The sequence below is a fragment of the Hypomesus transpacificus genome, chromosome 10 (genome assembly GCF_021917145.1).
Source record: "Hypomesus transpacificus isolate Combined female chromosome 10, fHypTra1, whole genome shotgun sequence".
In the NCBI taxonomy this organism is placed as follows: Eukaryota; Metazoa; Chordata; class Actinopteri; order Osmeriformes; family Osmeridae; genus Hypomesus; species Hypomesus transpacificus.
In genome coordinates this window covers 11224287-11246253 of record NC_061069.1, presented here as the reverse complement: position 1 = coordinate 11246253, position 21967 = coordinate 11224287, and the positions used below count along the sequence as shown (strand labels likewise).

The following is a 21967-nucleotide window of genomic DNA, read 5'->3' as shown; positions in this document are numbered from 1 at the left end:
CCCTGCACTGGTAACGGAAGGAGGACAACTCTACTGCTAGTCATACCGGTCTGCCCCGCTCTCCCTCCCCCCCGGTACCCTCTACAGGGCAGGAGTGATCCCGCAGGGTACTCCTCACCCTGCTCACCCCCTGCCTCCCCCCATGTCCCCGGCAGCAGAAGTCCCTGAAGCACCTCTTAAAGTTTTCATCGAGGAAAGCGTACAGGATGGGATTGAGGCTGCTGTTGGTGTAACCCAGCGCCACGCAGAAGAAGTAAGCCGCCATGACCGCGGTGGTCTCAGGAACGCCGGGCGACAGCGCCTTGACCAGGATGAAGATGTGGATTGGCGTCCAGCACACCACGAACACTGCCACCACCACCAGCACCAGGCGTGTGATCCGACGCAGGTTGCGGTCCTTCTCCCGGGATCCGGAGAACAGCCTCACGCTTTTCAATCTCAGGACCATAAGCGTGTAGCAGACAATGATGATGATGAGGGGGGCCACGAAAGCAAAGATGAAGACACAGATCTTCATGAGGGTGTCCCAGTACATGTAAGGGTCTGGGAATTGCAAGGCACACTCTGTAGTACCTGGGGAAGTAGGCAAACATGTAGGGACAGGGGGTTATATTGATGGAGGAAATGTCACCATGCTTAGTCAAACAACAGTAGAAGCTGACCTACCCTATCCAAGCACACCTTAATAAGCTTAGCAGGCATCGATCAAATCCTTTTCTAGGAATCTCAGATACAAGGATTGACTAATTGATAAATCTCTCTGTGGCACTTTGAAGATCTCAGCAATATAATGCACATTACACAACTCTCTTCTTTATTGTTTCTATTGACAGCAATTCAATAATAAATTACCAATAAAAATACGATACGATATTGGTGTAGTATTTGGCTGCCTTGGAGTGATGTGAGGATGCATCACAGATGTGGGGTAAGTACCATTGTTGGTATGAGTGCTGCCAAGGACCATAGCAGGGATGCCCGCAGCAGAGGAAAGGACCCAGATGAACACGTTGATGACCTTGGCCTTGAATGGGGTGCGGAAGTCCAGAGCCTTGACTGGGTGGCACACTGCCACGTAGCGGTCCACACTCATCATGGTGAGAGTGAGGATGCTGGTGAACATGTTGTAGTAGTCTATGGAGATGAAGACCTTACACACCACCTTACCAAACGGCCACGAGTTCAGAAGGTAGTCTGTACTCTGGAAGGGCATGGTGGTGGTGACCAGAGCGTCGGCTACGGCTAAGTTGAAGATGTAGATGTTAGTGGCGGTTTTCATTTTAGTGTATCTGGAAAGGAGAGGTTGGAAAGACAGTCGAAGAATGACATGATCATCATGTGAGCTTCCTATTATAACGTAAGGTCTTAAAATGTCTTCTTGTGAATCAGTGTTTTCTCTTTGACTGACCTTCACTTGTACCACACACACAAATATGCACAAAGGCTACGTACAGGGCCGGCCCAAGCCTGTATGGGGCCTTAAGCAGAATTGATTTTGGGGCCCCTCTGAGTCGCTTTTTATAAAAATTAAATGTAATTACATTCAACTGTAATTTCATGTGCTCTTGGGGGCCCTCTGGTAGCCACGGGGGCCCTAAGCAGCCGCTTAGTTTGCTTATACCTTGGGCCGGCCCTGGCTACATAATACAAGGAATAGGATAATTCCAAGCTAATCCTACCACACTCACAGAAATAGGGGATGGAGGATCTGTTAGTTTAAACATAAGAGGGAAGCTTTCCAACAACAGTGGGTGCGGTCATGTGACTATTTTCTTATCTTGTCTGACCTTCAACTTTACCCTCAATGCAGGTCCTTCCATTCTCATTATAGATATGCTCTTTGAGGGCTTACAGAATATATTAGGTGAACCATGCCAAATGCATATAGTCACACTACATTAATCTCTACACCTCTAATCTTGGGAACATACTCTTGAAGGATCACAGACACACACAAACTCTCTTTCTCTCTCTGTCTCTGTCTCTGTCTATCTCTCTCTCTCTCTCTCTCTCTCTCTCTCTCTCTCTCTCTCTCTCTCTCTCTCTCTCTCTCTCTCTCTCTCTCACTCACACACACACACACACACACACACACACACACACACACACACACATACACACACACACACACTCTCCCACATCAGCACAATGTGTCTCTCTATGTCTCTGTCTTTATTTCCTGAGCCTTTTTTCCACCTGGGGGCGCAGGGGCACTTGGAACACCAACGTGATCTCTCATTAGGCAAACTGCCAATTTGCCGCAACAAAAAAATGAGAACAATAAATAAAATAATAAGAATTATGTGTGCCACTGAATAGAAGCCGTTAATTTAAACACTTGGATACACACAGTGAAAACACATTTTAAAACATATTTCCTTCACTTAAAAAAGTAATATTTACTCTCAATAAAAAGTGACTTGAGACATTTTTAGCAGACGTAGTTAATTTAAACGTATGTTGAGTGATTCATCAATAACATCAGCATGGTATTTCTGTGTAACGGTCATACGACAAACAAAAAAGTAAAACGCACCTTATTATGACATACATGACGAAGCAGTTGCCCACCAATCCCACAACGAACACCACAGAATACACCGCTGCAATAATGGGTATGATGGGCGACATGGGTTCGGAGTCCTCTGTCACCCAGGTGTCGTTGGCTGTGAAGTTAAACATGTCCGGGAAGCCAGGCTGCCAGGGGAAGTTCGGTAGGCACTCCTCCGGGTGACCAGAGGGACACTTGTCCTCCTTGAATATGTGTACTACGCCGCTGTCCATGGTGCTGAAATTGTGAGGAGAATGAAGGGGTGTTGTTGGCTATTATATTGATTAATCCGCGTATTATGTCATGGTAATGATCTTTTGCAAATACATTCAATATGTTGTATTTGTCCCAACAACGTAATTGTTTATTCTAAATAGTGTTCATAAAATGAATAGACTCGGACATTCTTAACCGCCTGGATTCAGCTGACAGAATGAAGAAGTGTTCACCTTACCTTAATTTTTTTCCCCCCACAAAAAGTTTACGAGGAAATATATTATTGCTGTCACCACAATACGTGATTGAAAAACTTAGAAAATGCCTCTATAAAATTGCATGCTTCACTTACGACACAGAAAATTCACCGTCTGAGTGGACTCAGCTGATGATTCGCCTACAGGCGTTTGCTCTGCCGCTCGCACTGAATGACATCAGAGCTCAGAACTATGACAATATCCACCCAAAAGAAGATGTCCATACCAACGGTTATATCCGGAAAGCTCCACTGGAAACATTTTCGTTTCCATCTCCAGTTGATTAAAAGTGCATACCTAGGCATGAGGACTTGCCTTCTGTCTTCATGGCGAATTTAAAAATGTTGGCAAGTCAGCGGTGTAAATGTTGAATACTTCGTAGTAATTCGTTTGACATTCGCTTTAATTACATGCACATATGCTAGAGCTACCTTTCTCAGATTGCTTGTGTATTAGCAACAAATACGGTAATAGTGACAACGTACTGACTGCGAATCATATATTAACTTTTGCATTTATCTGTGGTATAAACAGTAATAACAATTATTTAATCATATCATTTAATAATTTATAAATACAGAGAGAATTAAGAAAAAGCAGGGAACCTCATAAGCTTTTAGAGAGCCTACTACCACTTAATGTTGAATGCTTGACACCATCTCCGTGTATCAGCAATTCCAAACAATCTCAAATGTCTTTGTACTTGAAGTAACAGATAATTGTGTATTTACAATGTGTTTCACTCCTAGATGTCACTGCAGAGCAGGATTTTCTTTTACTGGATTAAGAAGGGAATTTTGACTAAATGGTTTTAAAGGGGATAGTCCAGTTCTATAACACTGAAACCAGTACTGTCTCAAAGGTAATTTTCATTTAATTCGTTTTTCCTTCCCCACTAACTACTTGTTGCTTAGAGACCCCCAAAGGGCAGGTGTTTGAGCGTCATTTTTAAGTGGGTGTTTCTGTTGTTGACAGTTCAGTGATTGGATACATATGTAAGAGACTCCACTCTACTTGGATAAAGGTCATTATTCAGTTAACTAACAGACTCATCACTACTTGAATAAAATGAAAGAGACACTTTAAAAGAAAAAACATTGACAGAAACATGCCAAATTAGGGGAGATCTGACAGTGAGATGGCTTAAAACGAGTCTATGTATGTTCTATGGATGTCTGTGGATTTCTATTCGCTTTCGTTTCTTCATGATGTTGAGGATATAACCGCACTGGTCCACTCTGACTCTGCTCCCATGGTCGGATGGGTTAGTGAGGGGCAGGGAGGGAATGTCATGGGCTCTAGTTTGCAATTCTCCTCAAGGAGGCTACAGGAGGAAATCGAGCTGTACTGTCGACCGCCTCTTATTTTGATTGTCACTATGGGAACAGACCATCTCCGACCCGTGACTACAAGAGCAAAGGGATTCAGTCAATAAAGCGAGTCGATAATACTTTTCTTCATGTCGACATAACCAAGGTAGAAGTAGACACCAAACAGACATAATTTTATTGCTTGTTTTCATGTTTCAAGTATCACTTTCTCATTACTACAGAGGATTTATTCACAAACTACATTTCTGCAAGTGTGTTGCAAGTCAAACAACATCATTCCTTCTCACCTATTTGAACAACCAAACACTTTGTTTTATCACATTATTGAATAAATTTGCAAGTCAATGTTTGTTTTTCCAAGAACCCTCCATCAGGATTGTATTCACATGGTAGAACCTTAGACCCTTACCTAAAGAACAACACCATTGTTTTTTCTTGTCATCCAAACCGGGTTTGTGAGTGTGCACACACAACCTGCAACACCTCTGATTTCCTGCCCTGTGTCCATTCAAAAAACAGGTGGCATAATAAAAATGGAGAGAAGACCTACAAACCATCTGTTACAAAGTCCAGGGTTCATTCACTCATGACAAGGGAAGCATACAGAAGTCTGAGCCCATGTAAATATCACTGAGCACAGGCGCTGTACATTAATAATGACTACAAACATTTTCCAACCCTCTTCCATAACAAGTGGGGTTATGCCTTTAAAGTTAATACATACAGTAATTTCCTTAAGTTAAATGGTGCATATGGACACAACACAAGGAGTTAAGAGAAGGAAGTTGTGTATTTTCCTAGCTGTGAGCCTTCTGAAGACACACAAAGGTTTATTCTAGGAGGGATCTGAGGGGTTCTGGGCATCAGACATCTGGACGCAGATGATCTTGAGGTGGACTGCTGTACCCCAGAGCCTGGTCACATAAGGCAGGGATCAAAAAGACAGTCATGAGCGCCAGAAAATACAGTCTCATCTCTGATCATCAATATCTTGGTAGTTAGGAAATGGCCTTTCATTCACTCCTGGGGATAGTAGGGAAGTGCATTTTGAATTTTGAAGGCCATCATTACAAGGATGATGGTTGTAATCAAGGTGTTCCATTGTCTGTATTGTTTGGCTCCAGATAATCCAAGCTGCACTTTGGGGAAAGAAAAGTTGGACTAAAACAAATTGTCTTTATTTAACAAAAGCTAGACTAGGCTAGATCTAGATCTGCACTGAAAATATAATATACAAATATATAGAAAATATAAACATTTTAGTTTTGCTCAGTTCCGTTTATATATCGCTCATTCAAAATAAAATGGTGGAAGGGTTGTACATAACTGATAAACACGGTAATCCAAATTCACAACATCTCCTGTCTTGCAATATCCCATTGCCGAGAGATATAAAGAATACAATGAATTTATTCATGCCAAATCAAGGTCAGCTGAAAAAGCTGTGGAAAAACTGAGATCCAATTTAAATTCCTGATAGGGTAACACTGTCTTGTTTCCACACAGTCATTTGCCTTATGTTTCTGATGCCTCCATAATCTGACTCAACACCGGCAAAGAATCTCAGGTAGATCCCAAACTAATTACATCCACTCATTTGTTTCTTGGTTCTGTGTTGTTTTACTTTTGCATGTCAAATTCAAACATATGTCTTTCTAAGGTAGTGATGCGCTTTTTTACTTTGGCCCCAAACTGTCAAAATATTGTTGCTTGACATTTGTGTTCTGTAGGAAGATTTAATGACGTCATACCTATCTCTTCTGATTTTGTAAATAAAGGAAATGTGGATAAATCGCTGAAGATAAGTTACTTAGTATACTTTATTGGAATGATTTCTCCAACGCTTTACAGGTAAGACATAAATAGCAATTTTACAACGAAAACAAACATAAAAACTCAAATCACTGTTCATCACTTACTGTAACTGTGAGGACATGCCACATTGCACAAAGAGGAAACCACAGCAATAATACAGGAAGTTGAGGACCAATGGGAGGAGCCACACCTTTCAGTGGTACTTTATGAACTTAAGAAATGGACAGTTGATTCTTGTTACTGCAACGTATGGCAGGCATACAGGCGTACGATACACACTCAGACACCATGATACACAAACATACAGTAAATGCATGAAGACAGTTCAGCTCCTGGCGGCTACAGCCTGGGTTTGCTCAGTAGACTGCAGTTGTTTTCCCAGGTACTCCCTGAAATCAAAACACATGACAAACACAATGAAGACATACCCTTGGTCTTCTTGACCCTTTTGAATAACAATAAAGGCATTTGTCCTTTTTTTATATCCTGAAAAAGATTCTCTAGCAAATCACCCAGTACAGCCTTGAGCTCTTTCATTAGCATCATGATGTCCAAAATTATATCTTAATTCACCTTCCATTCACACAAATGTGTCACTTGTTTTGACACAATTATGTAATTTGTTACAACGGTAGTTCCAGCTCATTGTTATGGAAACAGGATCTAAAATAAAGAATAATTACGGAAACAAATAAAATAATAATCTTGATCTATAATAAGTGTTTAATTCTTTACACAACAGCGGTGGAAAATTCATTAATAATTTACAAGTCCGACAGATCTTTGTGAAAGTGACCTAGAGAGGCAACATTTTATATGCCACCTCAAACTATAATAACCTATAACCCATTACATTTTCTTGCCATTATCCACTTCAAGAAGCCTTTTCCTGAGTTGAATATTCTGAGATTGACATTAACTTCTGCTCTCATCCAAATACCACTGGACAAAGCCCTTGTTGGAACATTAAAAACAGCATGAAAGTGGTCTGTGCTATGGTACCAGGGACATTTATAAAATAATTAAAGATTAGCAGTGAGACACATTCAGGGAATGATGGCATTTGGGGGGGGGACCAAATCCTGGCATAAAACAAATATAACAAATGTGCTGGGATCACAATATCATGGTTCTCAAATTGTAAAACAACCAAATACATCAAATAATCAACTTCAGGTTTGCTATGCGAGACATCCACTCTAATGATCCTGGCACTAAATGTGGGCTGAGGACATGAAAGGAAAACGACCCTAACATCAAAGGCCTTCTCTAATCAAGATGCTTTGATGTGTTCATCCATAACCTTTAAGTTTTGCCCATTTCTTAATAGTATTAAGGTATATTTGGCTATGTGTGAGTATTGGCCAATTTAGCAGAGCGAGACAGCGAGAGAGAGAGAGAGAGAGAGAGAGAGAGAGGGGGTCTTTTGTCCCATCGTGTATGTGCACGCCTTAGTGCTTGTGTTGATTAATACATAAGAACATGTAAGACTTGACCTTTAAGACTTCTACATGAATCAAACCTGATTACTGTAGACCCTCACCTCCAATCAAAGGCTGAGTCCTGTCTCAGGGCGAAACACACCTTAGTAAACCTCCATCGCTAAATAACAATAACCTCAACCAAATCAAAAAACTATACTTCCAGGTAAGACAAAGTAGGAAGAAAGGTATTATAAATAAGTATAAAAGCAAGGGAAAGAGTAATATAAGTCTTAAGCCACCATCCCAGACTTATCCAAGATGAATAAAAGTTTACTTAAATCTAATATAAATGTATTAAATGGCAGCTCGTTTTTTTTTTTTTTTTACACAACTGGAAGTGTACTTAAAATGTATGGATTATGTATATACACATACTTATTGATAACTCTAAGCCATGTAAGTATGTTTGTACTTAAGTAAACTTTAAGTATCATTTTTTAGCTTGGGAATGTAGTCACACAGACTCCATTTGGTTGATTCACCGTTGACGTTTCTCTCTGATGCCTCATGATACTGTGTTTCAGATGGTCCATTTCTTAATTGCTTGTAATACCAAGATGAGGTATTCCCTCCTACAAACCCTTCAGAGATGTCAGTGTAGGCAAAGCATTATAGGTTGGAAATACTGTAGAAAAACCTTGGATGTTCAAGAGTCTTGTCAAAGACATAAAGCCAAAGTAGAAACTTTATTCCATCTAAAAAGGTGAAATATGAAGAAGAAAAATATGAAATGAATGGAAAGAGTCATGACAGCTATAGGGATAAACTGCACGTGCTACTGTAGATACGTTGGCTTCAGTCTTATTACCAAATTCATTGTGAGGTGAATTGCAAATATTGGTCTCTTTCCATTTCAGCACTTCGATCAATGACCAAAGCGAACGTGACGTAAAAACTAATATAGCGTTTATAATAGTGCTGTCAAACGATTAAAATATTTAATCGCGATTAATCGCATTAATGTCATAGTTAACTCGCGATTAATCACAATTAATCGCACATTTCTATTTTCTATCTATTCTAAATGTCCCTTTATTTCTTTTTGTCCCATTCTTTTTTCAAATTTTAATGCTCTTATCAACATAGAAAAGTGGTTCGGATTGCTTTGTGCAAATATTTTTTGTTATTGAAAACAACATTGCAATCGCCTGGCTTTGACGAGGGGGCGGAGGATTTGCATCATCTGTGTGCTTGGCCATCAAGTGGTATTTCAGACTGGACGTGCTGCAATGATAGCTCATTTTACAACGACAAAACACACAGATCACTTTGGTCTTGTCAATGGAACCATTTGGCAACTTTTTAAAAGTAAACTTTCCATTCAGAATCTTATTGGCATCCATTTCGGCGTCTCGCGCTCGCCATCCACTCAAAACGTAAAGTTAACCTACTACCAGAGAATGTCTCATATCCGTAAACGGGCTCTGCTACTACGCTTTAGCCGGATCGCAAGCCAAACAAGTGTGTGGTGTGCCTGTTGTTTTGTTTCCGGTCTAGCTAGATCCGGTGTGGTGTTTTTCTAACTTCGGTAGTTGTTGCAACAGCATGTGAAAAAAAACTACAAAGTTTGCTAGGCCAAAAAGAGCGTTAATCGCGCGATAAAAAAATTGACGCCGTTAATTTGGGTTTGCGTTAACGCCGTTAATAACGCGTTAAACTGACAGCACTAGTTTATAATCTTGAGCCCAGCTGAAATGATGCTCATCACACTAAACCCTTTAGCATGTTGTCAGACCAGCATGTGCAGAGCGAGAGGGGTTTAAGAGTTGCAATGAGGACGGCCACACAGCAGCCTGGGTGTTGGGGGCCTAGGGTGTGATGAGGAGAGCAGCCCAATACTGACCAGTTATGAACCATGAGCTTCTGAACGGCCAGCAGGGCGTTGTAGCGGACCAGCTGGTCCTCGTGGTGCATGTGGTTCATCACCAGTTGTTTCCCACCCAGCTGCTCGATGACTCTAAAGAAGAAACACAGACAGGCAGACCATTTAAACCCCTGTTGGATGCGATACAAAGTTCTCTTCATACGCAGTCAATTTCTTTTTTTTGGGGGGGGGGGGGGGGAGATGTGGAAATGGAAGGAAGAAAAGAAAAAGTCTGAATCCAAAGAGAGACAATGGAAGGTATTGAGTAAAAAGATGAATCTCAGATGAGTGTGCCAGACATGAGAGATGGCAACCAATTAACACATAGCCCCATGAAATGATAGCTATCCTCTTCCTGGTGTTAACCGATCAGCTAGGGGTAAATGTTTTTGGAGTGGTTTAATTGCAGAGCCGGTGGCAGATTTGGGGGTAATTCACACCGCGGATCTTCACTGGAGGCTCAATCGGTTGCCGTGACAATGGAGAGACAGACATCAGTTATTACACTGTCAGTCAAGCTAAGTCCTTGTGCATAGTCTTAGCCCTGTAAGGCCCGATTTAAAATGTCAACATCACTTTTAGCTCTCCAAAAAACACATTTGCAAATAAGATCTTGCAGATTTTTTTTGAACGACTACATTTACATGACCAATTGTCTATTGTCTTGCAATGCTATTGGATACATTTGGTCTTTCAAAAAAAAAAAAAAAAAAAAAGAATTGAGCAATTAAAGAGCTAAAGGTGACGTTGTCATTTTACAACAAGGGGACTTACAGGGTTTAAAGGAGGCGGCTAGGAGTATTAGGAGCGAGGAAATAGTACGTCCTATTTCCCTGCAGTTCAAACGCCTGTGTGCGACACACACACAGGCACGGTGCCTAAAATGATTAAATACCAGATATCAAAGCATGCTGCCGCGGTGTAGGCTTTTAAACTCTAAGTTGATTCTTTCCGCTTGAAAAGTGTTTGTAAAAGCGAGCGGCGATACGAGGCAGCCAGACAGGACCCGGCCACTTTCCTCTGATGTATACTTGGCACACGCACGGCTGCTCTTCTGTTGTCTAGAAATCAGTTACAAAAGGATGCCGTCGCCTAAGCGCCTTCTGCCTCTTACAGGCTAATGGAGCACATCAGTGGTTGTTTATGTACCTATGAACACCATACGCACAAAGGGGTATTTCTTTTTTTGGGTGGATGTAAGTGTTACGGCTGAGCATAAAATGAGACAGACACACACACACTGTAAAAAGATTGGTCTTTACCGTTTCCCTCGCGGGTAGTGTCGCACGTACTCGCCGACATCATGAGCCGCCACGGCTATGACCTGCGGGTCATCGGACACCTCCAGCAGTCTGGTGAGGATCCTGACAGGAGGAAGAGGGAGAAGCATGTCAACACACAAACACACACACACACACACACGCACACACGCAAGCAACTCCCGCTTCCAGAGAAATAACACCATGACACCCCACTAGAAATGTCACCGGTAAATACAGTGTAGGTTGAATAGATTTTTACATCCTCTAAAAGGTGCTTCAATGGGATGATATATGTGTTATAAATGAGTTTGATTATTTCATTAGAATTCTTTTTGTAAAAGTAAAGATTAAACATTTGATATGAGTAATCCTCCATCCCACTGTCTGCAGAGACCTGTGTGCAACCATCATTTGCTCGTTACCATCCATTGTCTAAATATGGAAGAGAATACCCCAACAACCAACAGATCCACTTCACAAAATTGACGTGGCTTATTTAGAATGACTTCCACGCACAAACAAACAAAGCAACAGGTAGCTAACAAAGGCCACAGATGAGGAAGAGCGAGGGGACGATTGAAGAATCCCTGGCGCACGGGAAATTACCAGTCTTTAGCACCCAATTATAGGTTTAGGGGTCAGGTGGCTGAGCGGTGAGGGAGTCGGGCTGTTAATCACAAGGTTGTTGGTTCGATTCCCGGCCGTGCTAAATTGACGTTGTGTCCTTGGGCAAGGCACTTCACCCTACTTGCCATACTCAGGGGAGAATGTCCCTGTACTTACTGTAAATCGCTCTGGATAAGAGCGTCTGCTAAATGACTAAATGTTAATGTTAAAGCGAGTAACTCTCTCGCCGTCTCAATCGCCCTCCCAAGTGAGCGGAAACTCTTCCGAGAATAAATAAGAGTCATTGAGAGCAGAGATGAAGCATCCACTGATTACAGAGATGAGCTTGATGAGAAAATGAGATGAGGAGATTCATCTTTAAACTGGATGTCAAAGGGACTAGCTGCGAGCGTGACTAAAATTACAAACAACAATGACATGAAGCATTGTTTTATTTTCCAAGGTATTGGCCCACTGATTGGTGGCTCTCATGAAGATTTTTTTCTTAATGCATAATGCATGCCTTTTTTAATTGTATGGACATCTATGTATTATTAAGTGTGTATTATGTGAACCTTGACCAAACTGCTTATTTCTAGACATGGAACAAAGCAGAACATTCTAATGTGGGGCTAGCGGGTTCCTTACTTGAGGAGTTCGTAGTTCTTCTCGTTCAAGCGGACTGCGTTCTCACGCCAGAACTTCTCAGACTTGTGCACGGGGCTCCATTCCAGACGGCCAGACTTGAGCTCAGAGCTGTACTCATCAAATGAGCTGGTCCAGGAAGAGAGAAGAAGGGAGTGGGAGGGAGAGAGAAAGAGAGAACAGAAGAGGGATGAGAAAAAGAGGAGGGAGGGACATTTTGAACATGGATGACATGAATATGAAAGCTATGAGAGTTCAAGGATGACTTTTTTTCTGTCCCCTCTTCATAGAGAAGTGTTTACTTGCAGTAGAGCCTGCACTAGGAAGGCTACTGATTGTGTGGTAGCTGAGTCAAGTCCTGCTCCAGTTGTCAAGCCAGAGAGCACCGTACTGGAGAAATTCTTTCAATCTTATTTGTCGTCAATCTTCTTTTTCTTTTTACTACACCGAAGCTAATGTTCGGTCAAAAATATTTAATGGGCATTTCGGTGTTTTAACAAATATAAATCTACATTTTCTCCAGCTCTCTCTCCCAAAAGGTTTATCAAAAGGGACTTTCTGTCCCAATCTCTCCCTCTCTCTCCCCCCTACCCTTTTCTTCTCTGTGTAACCGTCTCCCTGACCTTTTTTCCGCTCTTTCTTTCTGCCTGTCGAACGTTTTCTGTACCAGCTCTGTACCTGAGATCCTGCCTGCTCTCTCCCAGCTCTGTGCCTGAGATCCTGCCTGCTCTCTCCCAGCTCTGTACCTGAGATCCTGCCTGCTCTCTCCCAGCTCTGTACCTGAGATCCTGCCTGCTCTCTCCCAGCTCTGTACCTAAGATCCTGCCTGCTCTCTCCCAGCTCTGTACCTGAGATCCTGCACGCTCTCTCCCAGCTTGTCCAGGAGGAACTTGATGTCTTCAGAGATGTCCTCGTCGTCATACTTCTGCTGGTCCAGGTTCTCCAGCTGCTTCAGGACTTTACACTGGATCATGGCCAGAGCGTACTCCTGCCGGGTCTCCTTCTCCACAGACTTCTCCAGAAGGTTCTGGAATAAAGAGCGGGGAACATGGAAAAGTGGGATATTTCTCTTCTGCATCCTGGTGTTCTCTGCCTAAATTTCCGATGTAATAAAATGTTCTAGGTTTGCCCTGGCCAAACTTAACATTGATTAGAGGACCCTCTACTCCGACAGCCAAGGGATTCCCAAAGCCCGAGTATCCCCTACTAGGGATTTTCACCCAGGTTTTGAAGGCTCCCATGTGCCAGCTCAGCTCTGGGTGACTTTGGATAGAAGAACACACTGGGGGAGCGGCTGGTTCCTCGTGGTTAAAGAGAGCTGTGACTGACTCCCACTGACTGGATGTTTAACATGGACAGGCTGGTGTGTGGTGGTGGAGAAGGAGCTTGCGGTGCATCTGAGCAGATGCTGGGATCACCGTCGTGTCTTTCCTTTTCTCTCAGGCACACTCTACTTCTTTCCAAGGTCACATGTCTCTAAATAGACAGTGTGAAACCATGGCGACACATACGCAAAACCTGCTATAAACGTGTTGCCATGACATTTACTTTAGAAAACCAGTGAAAGCAAAAAATGACTCCAAGAGGAAGTTCTGTTGGTATTAGAAATTAATATAGCAAGAACACTTCATTTAAACTCTGACTACATATTCTATAGTAGAAAAGGATGCTGGCTTACTGATGCAAGTTCCTTTGGGCTGTTCTACAGTATAATAAAGGATTATTTTCTGTTGATACTAGTGATGATACATTACATTTACATTTAGTCATTTAGCAGACGCTCTTATCCAGAGCGACTTACAGTAAGTACAGGGACATTCCCCCCGAGGCAAGTAAAGTGAAGTGCCTTGCCCAAGGACACAACGTCATTTGGCACGGCCGGGATTCGAACCGGTAACCTTCTGATTTAGTAGCCCGACTCCTAACCGCTCAGCCACCTGACTCCCACATTAGCAGATGAGATGACTGGACGGCCCAACAAAAGGCTTTTTAGGACCCCCAGATGGTCTGGATAAATCAAGTTTCATAGTTCCAAGTCTCACGTGGTGAGAAAACCAATCTGCAAAATGTGGACATCAAGGTCATTCTGCTAATGTGAACAACATCACAACTGGACAGTGAACCTTTACCGTTCGAAAACTTGGAAAGGCTGAAGTCAATATTTCCGTGAGCCAGAAAGCAGCGGTTAGTAAGGCCTTCAGAAAGGCTGATGAATGGAACCATGAGCTCTAATTGAATCCAGCCAGAAACAAGGACGAGGAATTCATTACCTGACAATAATGCCAACAACAGAGGAGGCCAGAGCACAGCTCTTAAGGCCAAATCAAATATCCAATATAATGGATGCTGTGAACGGCAAAGGGATTCTGAAAGGGCAGCAAAGCCAATAATTGTTTGCATAGTGCATCCCGAAATCAAATTTTCTAATGTTCATTTTGAATGTTATGTGTATTTATTTCTTATCACTGCAACTCGCCAAGTCCATGAGTGGTTAAGTCTAGAGTTTGGACTTGGCCATAGTGGACTCCAGGGGCATAAGGAGAACAAGTACTCTCATACGGGTGCATCTTCAGTATAAAGTACCAGTCAAAAGTTTGGACACATTTTCCCATTCAAAGTTTTGACTGGTACTATATCTATATGAAAAAATGGTCCCACCCACAATTGAAAACAAACCTACTCCCCTGGTGGACTTCACTAAGTAAGAACACGGGCAGTAGGTGTCAGGATATTCAAGCCCCAGTGCCAGCAAAGAAATTGGGGCTAGGACTGTCCTGTCATGGACTCCACGTACGTACCCTCAGGGCAGCCAGGATGATCCGGGTGACCTTCTCCTTGACGGACTCCTGGAGGATGTCTGACAGGGCCGGCACCACATTGTAGCGACGCAGCTGCTCGCAGAGCTGAGGGCTGAACGCCAGCAGCCACACACAGAAGATCATCTGGTACTGAAGCTGGAAGCCACACTTGTTGCTAAGCACAGCGGTGATGCTGATGGGGTGAAGGCAAGAGAGGAGAAGAGCAGAGGGGAAATTAGAAGAGAGAGAGAGGGGGGGGACCAGGGAGCCAAAGAGAGGGAGGGAGGATATCAGCCATCTGTTAAGAGTGCCAGTTACTGTTAAGGGTTTTGAAAAACACATTCAAGTGAAAATGAAAGGAATATTCAGTGTTTACTAGTTAAACTTGTGTTTTCTGAAATTGAAAGTGTGGTTTGTTACAGTGTTAACAACCACCTGAATAACTACTCAGCCAATAATGAATACTTAGTTTTGATGTTTCAAAATGCATTTGATTCCACAGCTGGTGTCTGGGAGGTGAGAGGAGCCAGGAGTTCCAGTTAATGTCCAATCAGATGCTTCAAAGATTATTTGCTTAATCTGTGTCTGCACAGAACCAGCCTGATGTGTTCTACTTTTTTATAATAATAATAATAATAATAATAAGACTCAAGGGCGTAACCACGCATTCTTTGGGGGGGTTGTGTGTCCCCCCCCCAATATTGAGAAAATACCAATCTGTCCCCCCCCCCAATATACAGCAGAAAATATGTAAAATATATGTTCTCTCTTTATGAACCCTGTCAATGGATCGGTCTCTTGTGGTCTTATTTATTTTCAATTAATTTTCGTTAGTTAAGAAAAACATAAGTGTGTGAATCCCCCTTCTAATTGTACACTTCTGTGATTTTGTTTGAATCCACCTTGCGTCGTTCTACGTTGTCATGGTAACACTTTTTCGTCAGTCAGTTGAGCGCAAAGAATGTAACTTAACCTTAACATTTCATACAAGAATTGCAGCTCAAAATGCTTCACATAAAATCAATAAAAACAATATTTTAAGTAATAAAACCCTTCTGAACACCGGCCGCAGTCTTTGCGGTAATCCAGAACAATCTCAGACCTTTTGCAGAGCATTCCAGAACCTGTTGCTCAAGCCTTTTGATTACAAGGGGATTACAATTTAAGGGAAACTTGAAAGCGTTACTCACCAGTTCACTCCATCAGCTTCGACCCAGGCAAACCTGTACTCGTTGACCCTCAACATCAGCTGAAGACAGCCAGCAACACACTGCACATACTGGGAGCTCTGGATTTGAAAACCAAAAATGACACACACACACACTATAATTATAGTTACAGGTGCAAACAAACAAGTGAGGAATGTGAAAGGTTAGGTATTAAATTGACCAGCTCATTCTGGAGGATAGGAGATAACGAGCAGAGGCAACATCACAGGTGAACAATCTAGACTTGCATCAAAAACATACCCTGTCTGGTACACACTGAATGCACATGCAGCATAAAGAACATGCTAGAATCACTTAAACACTGTCCAGTACATATACGGGGGTGAGGGGTGGGGGTAAGGGGGGGGAGAGAGTGCCCCAATCAACCTGAGCAGAAAGAGAAGTGAAGAAAGATGAGATTAGAGCAGAGGTCACTGAGAGGAGAGAATTGATCAAATTAATCTGTTAAAAAAAGGAAGAGTTGCATTAAAGCGAGAGAGATCCATTAAAAACCACAGGCGGAAAGGAGAGGGACAAACCGTGAGGAGCAGAAAAGTGATGAAAAAGAGGAGAGATGCTCTGAGCCACGAAAACGAGGACAACAGGGCACCAATTCATCCAGTTAGTCGAGCCGTTAGAGACATCCTTGATTCTTTCTGTGGAGGCTTATGCACGTATACTGTTGTTCCAGAAGAAAGCTAGCATCTCGGCCGCACACAAGGCCTTTCAGTGGTCCACTATTCCCTTGATCTGAGAGGGAAGGGATCGTCTTCATGCACACTTCTTACAGCATGTGGTGTGGGCCTGCTTTTGGCATGCACGTTCCTCTCAGCTGAACCCTTGTCAGTATCCTAACACCATGCTGATGCCGTATGCCACAGAAAATGGTTACCTAGAATAATCCTGTACCACACACCTCCGTAGTAGTAAAGTAGCCAAGACATTAATGAGACAACTTGAGTGCCAAACAGCGGGGAAGAGAAAGAGGAAGATGCAAAAAGAAAAAATAATAATATATTTTATTTTTCAAATAAAGATACGTCTTGCAGGAAAGAAAGATGCGAGTGTCCAGTGGAAAGCCGAGAGAAAGCCAGGTTGCACAAGCTCCCCGTTTTGAAGCATTCGGGGGCGGAACTGGAGGTGGTTTAGAAGATGCACCGGCTCATACTCACTTCACTGGGGGACATAGTTCCAGCTCCTGTCCCCGTGTCTGGCCCTGTACCATGTAGCTTCTAATAAAACATCAAAAAACAAAGTGCCACGTAGCCGGCTTAGATGTTGAATTGAGAGTTTACCCACATTCTCATTAGAATGTGAATGCCATTCAGGATAGACATTCTGCTGATTACGTTCCAGTTTTTACACTCTGTATAGACCCTTCCCTTCCCTGGGGATGTTAGTCAGACAAAGCACATGCAGCAACAGATGAGACCATACAGGCGAACAAAACAGAGCCCCCTATACAAACAAGAAGAATTAACATTGGGACTATACGTATTTAGAGTGCAAGTGACCTATTGAGAGTCGAAAGAGGACAAGACATAAAAACAACAAAAGGATCAATATTGTTGTTGTTGTTGTTACTTCTCTCCCTTGTGAGCAGACCAGCAGCACGGGCTGGCCCTTTATTTAACAGCTCCCCCCCCTCTCCAGTCCCTTATCAAAACCATCTCAAGGTCCTACAAGACTGCTCAATTTCACTGCAGCATGAATCAAGATATTCACCGTTGACAACATTTTCAAGGTGAGCACAGGGAAACTGTTTTGTATTCAGCAACAGCTTACTGGGGTTGAGCTGTAGAGATTGACGCAGGATACATACTAAATCCCAAAGCAAAACAATTTTGGTGGGGGCGAAGTGTGCTCCTAATATTCGGTTTCCTTAAGCAGTAAAAAGTTGATGGTCGTCCATTAAATAAATCACAGTGGCATTTACTAACAGATGCTGTTTTAAAGTAAGTTCTACTGGTTGAATAGCCTTTGAGAGAAGTAAATGGCTCTTGCAAAATGCAGTATATTTGCTACCTGTATTTAACGCAAAGCACTGTTCATTAAATGTTTGTTTTATGTTGTAGGCATAACGGTGCATGTCTACCAAGTGAATATGAAAGTAAATTGGTGTAGGAGAGGAATAAGAGGTTGTTTGCCGTCTATGTGGTATTATGAATATATAAATATCCCATCATAGCAGTCTTCAAAGACATTGTGTTCAAAACAGGTAAAAGATGAGAAGATGACCCACAAAGGCAAAAGCACTGCACTATACATCCCACAGAAATAGCCTATAATGGACTCCCATCCATCAATCTTTCACATCAGAGAAAAAAAATAACCTTCCAATCATGCTCCCCACATCAAATGGCATGGGCTCTAATACAGACTATTTACACCGCGTCGCAGCGCACGGTACCTGTGAGCTGAGCTGGGTCTTGATCCAGTTGAAGTAGTAGTTCAGGTCGGATCCCTCCATCAGGTCGCGGCCCCAGGCAGCGAGCTTGGCAATGATCCTTGCAGCCTGGAGGAGAAGCATACAGGTTAGGCCAACAACAACAACAACATGCATGCCTCGCATGGTGATGCAGCACAACATGCATGCCTCGCATGGTGATGCAGCACAATATGCATGCCTCGCATGGCGATGCAGCACAGCATGCAAGTTTAGTTTTAACTAGTCAATTGTAGAAGACTCATACAAAGGCCTTTATCCAGTGCACAATACTAGCATCGTTCTAAGCATGCGATGCAAACAGGAACAAGAATCTGTAGGTTTAGAGAAGTCTTGACAGCAACGTGGCCAGATGTACGCGAAGGGGAGCAGACTTTCTAAAGGATCTGTGTCTGTTCAACCTGCCTCACCTCACCAACGTCTAGCTGGTTGCTCTCCTAAAATAACTGGGAAGCACTTCATCAAGAGAGGCGACCAGGGTGTCAGATGGCTGAGCAGTTAGGGAATCAGGCTAATTATCGGAAGGTTGCTGGTTCGATTCCTGGCCGTGCAAAATGACGTTGTGTCCATGGGCAAGGCACTTCATCCTACTTGCCTCAGGGGGGAATGTCCCTGTACTTACTGTAAGTTCCTCTGGATAAGAGCGTATGCTAAATGACTACATGTAAATGACACCGTGAGCAGCCTGAGGTGTCTCCCTGAGCTCACCATGTGGACGGTAAACAGGTCCTGACGGTTCAGCATGGGCAGGAAGTAGGACCAGGCCGTGTTCTTGGTCTTCTTGGCGTAGTCAAAGAAGATGTTTACCCTCTGATGGTTCTCCTGTATGGGTCAGATGGCTGAGTGGTTAGGGAGTCGGGCTATTAATCAGAAGGTTACCGATACGATTCTCCGCCGTGCCAAATGACATGTCCTTGGGCAAGGTACTTAACCCTACTTGCTTCGGGATGTCCCTGCACTTACTGTAAGTTGCTCTGGATAAGAGCGTCTGCTAAATGACTAAATGTAAATGTACAGTTGACAGAGCAGTAAAGGCATCAGCAGTGTGGTTATGAGGGAGAGACTGGCTGTTATATTTCAATGGAGCAAGAACACAAACAATTGTTTAAAAAAAGCGTAGGAAAAATGCCAGTTAAAACCGATCCGTTATCGCTAAAGGCTGTATGCTAATTCTCTGATGTCAGATTTCCCCTGGGCGAGGGGCTGTGTGTGTGCGTGTGTGCATGTGTGTGTACCTGCAGAGTATCATCAATCAGAGTCAGGATGTACTGGACTGTCTGCTCCTTGGAGATGTGGGCCATCAGGTTGAGAAAGGTCTTTGCACACTGAAAACAAACGAAACGCAAGTGAATATACTGCCGTTGCTTTCTTTCCCTTTAGAAATGTTTTCTACAGGCATCTAAATGTCTGTTATCTGGTCAGCTAAATATGTAAAACTATTTGGTCTTCAGAAACTGTTTCACGTAGCCTAGTGAAGAAAGATGGGCACTATACAAGCTCAAAATAGGGATTACAAGACATTAGATGTGATACCTGATGACCCTCATTAGTCAGTATGGCCTGTTTCTCATCAGTGTTTGCTACTTCGAACTTCTTGATGAAATCACAGTCCTCCACTGATATCATCTGACCCCTGGAAAAGAAATCACAGAAATGAGGATTTATGAAGAGTTGAGACAAAGAGCCGTCATCGACTGTTGATTTTTGTCCCTGATGAGACACATTCACATCAAGTTTGTCAAGTCTGAATAGCAAGGATTAGATCTTTCTACGGTTACCAATTCCCCTTTTATTACCTAGTTTATAATTACAGCGGCATTCCCCCCGGAAATTCCACAAGTATCGGCACTTCTCATGTGCCAGTCTAAAACCATTCTGAAATACAGCAACGTCTGTTTCATTGAGCATTACGCAGATGGAAGCCTTCCATATGAGAACTGATTAACTGACAGACGAGGGGAACTACCCCTCACGAGACAAGTGACTCACAAGCCAGCCTCTGACTGTCAGTGTAGGAAAAACAACGATGGAGGGGGGCTGGACTGTACTTAGTGCATAACAAAACCTTGGTGCCTTCTGGTATATGGAATGTGTAGGACTAGGCAAGTCACCCCCTTCTCCCCCTAACACAAAAGTGAAGCATTTCTATAGTGGTCTCCACTTCTCGCAGCAATCTATTTTGGATTCATGAGGCATGCATTTGGACACACAAGTGAGCTTGTACCCAATAACCTACAAATATACAATATCATCTCATGTGAAAACATTTCTTGGCAATTTAAGGGTTTCTGATTCTGAATACAATGAGTAATGTCAGTGTGTAAGAAATCAAGCTGTGGGTGTTAACATTTACTTACTGAAGGTAGGACTGCCAATTAACCTTGTTGGCGCGAACCTCTGCTGCCTTGGCAGCAATTATATTGGTGGGTACTGCAGCGTCCACAGCACCGCGGATGTCCATCTTGTTGTTTCTACTTTGACACGATTATATTTAACAGGTATTCCTGGGCGGATAGGAAAAACGAGTTGGGATTAAATACAGTTTGTATTTCTTAGTATTTGAATATCTTTGAACCTAATCCCATTAAGTCTCATTCATGCGTTATTTGTAGAGCTAGCTAGAAAAGGAGCTCCTCCTCCTATCTGATGTCGACGCGCACAAACGACGTTTAGAGCAAATGTTGTATATACTGTCATGTAGTTGGCTAACATTATGATGCACCCCTTGCTAACCAGCTCATAGCTTGTCACATCTTGAGTTGCTGCAGTCTAAGTCATTAACTACTTGTGGTGCACAACAGACAGTATGTCCTTGATTGGCTTTTATGGCTCACCAACTTTACAAGAATATAACACTGGCTATGATAACACTGGCTATCTAACGAGCACAAACAATTGTGGGTTATTTCAACCTTTTGGGGTCTGACTGAGTACTGGTACTAGCCAACACATTAGAGTAGCCAGCTAGAAAACGCTAGTGCTAGCTCTGTTGCAATGTCATACAGTACGTTTTAAGGAACTGGCTGGCTAATGTTTGACAGCAAACTTAGCTAGGCTAGCTACAGTAGCCCAATAGCAGGGACGTTTAGTGGCGTAACACAGCAAAAATATCCGAACCATACTAGTTTTAAACATTAGCCAATAAGATACGTTGACTATTATTGAGACACCAACAAATACATATGTGATTAAATTTCGGATACAGGCAGGAGCAACAAAAACCCGTTGTTTTTACTCACCTAGCACCGAAGCTTTCTCAGCTGACTGACTACAACACGACGTCACGATATCGTCACATGATCCAGACAGGCAGTCACATGAAAATGTTCCATTTGATGAATAAGAAACACTGCATCGCTATTAGCTTGTGGATTGTGTACATGTTTTTTGTATCAATACTTTTGCGGAAATGCACCTTAATGCATTATACAATGAACAAGTGTTTTAGCAAAATACTTTCTCTATCTGTAAATTGACTTGCAAA

The 21967-nt window shown here is 42.7% G+C and overlaps 2 protein-coding genes across 3 annotated transcripts; both read right to left on the bottom strand.

Annotated features, from left to right (window-relative positions):
• Positions 1 to 40: 40 nt before the first annotated feature.
• oprk1 (opioid receptor, kappa 1) lies at positions 41 to 2791 on the bottom strand. Its single transcript, XM_047027996.1, has 3 exons — positions 2537 to 2791; positions 937 to 1289; positions 41 to 573 (listed from the first exon to the last, which is right to left on the bottom strand). The coding sequence occupies exons 1-3, from the start codon at positions 2782 to 2784 to the stop codon at positions 41 to 43; spliced, it is 1134 nt and encodes a 377-aa protein (XP_046883952.1). The 5' UTR covers positions 2785 to 2791.
• A 3366-nt stretch (positions 2792 to 6157) lies between these two features.
• On the bottom strand, positions 6158 to 21792 carry atp6v1h (ATPase H+ transporting V1 subunit H). 2 transcript variants are annotated; one of them, XM_047028205.1, is made up of 14 exons: positions 21723 to 21792; positions 20841 to 20987; positions 20017 to 20116; positions 19719 to 19808; positions 19192 to 19305; positions 18448 to 18552; positions 17210 to 17269; positions 16020 to 16117; positions 14830 to 15022; positions 12880 to 13058; positions 12035 to 12160; positions 10781 to 10882; positions 9498 to 9611; positions 6158 to 6559 (listed from the first exon to the last, which is right to left on the bottom strand). In XM_047028205.1, exons 2-14 carry the CDS (start codon positions 20942 to 20944, stop codon positions 6496 to 6498), a joined length of 1449 nt encoding a protein of 482 aa, XP_046884161.1. In that variant the 5' UTR covers positions 20945 to 20987; positions 21723 to 21792; the 3' UTR covers positions 6158 to 6495. The 2 variants fall into 2 exon arrangements, with proteins under 2 accessions (XP_046884161.1, XP_046884162.1); XM_047028206.1 differs by lacking the exon at positions 17210 to 17269.
• Positions 21793 to 21967: the final 175 nt, after the last annotated feature.

Bases quoted from the DNA above. Each gene is read 5' to 3' on its own strand.
- oprk1 (XM_047027996.1), bottom strand. From the start codon at position 2,784: ATGGACAGCGGCGTAGTACACATATTCAAGGAGGACAAGTGTCCCTCT. The intron at 1,290-2,536 runs GTGCGTTTTACT...TCTCCTTTCCAG, and splicing joins GTCATGTATGTCATAATAAG to ATACACTAAAATGAAAACCG. The intron at 574-936 runs GTACTTACCCCA...CTACTTCCCCAG, and splicing joins CAGCACTCATACCAACAATG to GTACTACAGAGTGTGCCTTG.
- atp6v1h (XM_047028205.1), bottom strand. From the start codon at position 20,944: ATGGACATCCGCGGTGCTGTGGACGCTGCAGTACCCACCAATATAATT. The intron at 16,118-17,209 runs GTGAGTATGAGC...TTTCAAATCCAG, and splicing joins GAACTATGTCCCCCAGTGAA to AGCTCCCAGTATGTGCAGTG. The intron at 10,883-12,034 runs GTAAGGAACCCG...TCCTCCTGTCAG, and splicing joins AAGAACTACGAACTCCTCAA to GATCCTCACCAGACTGCTGG.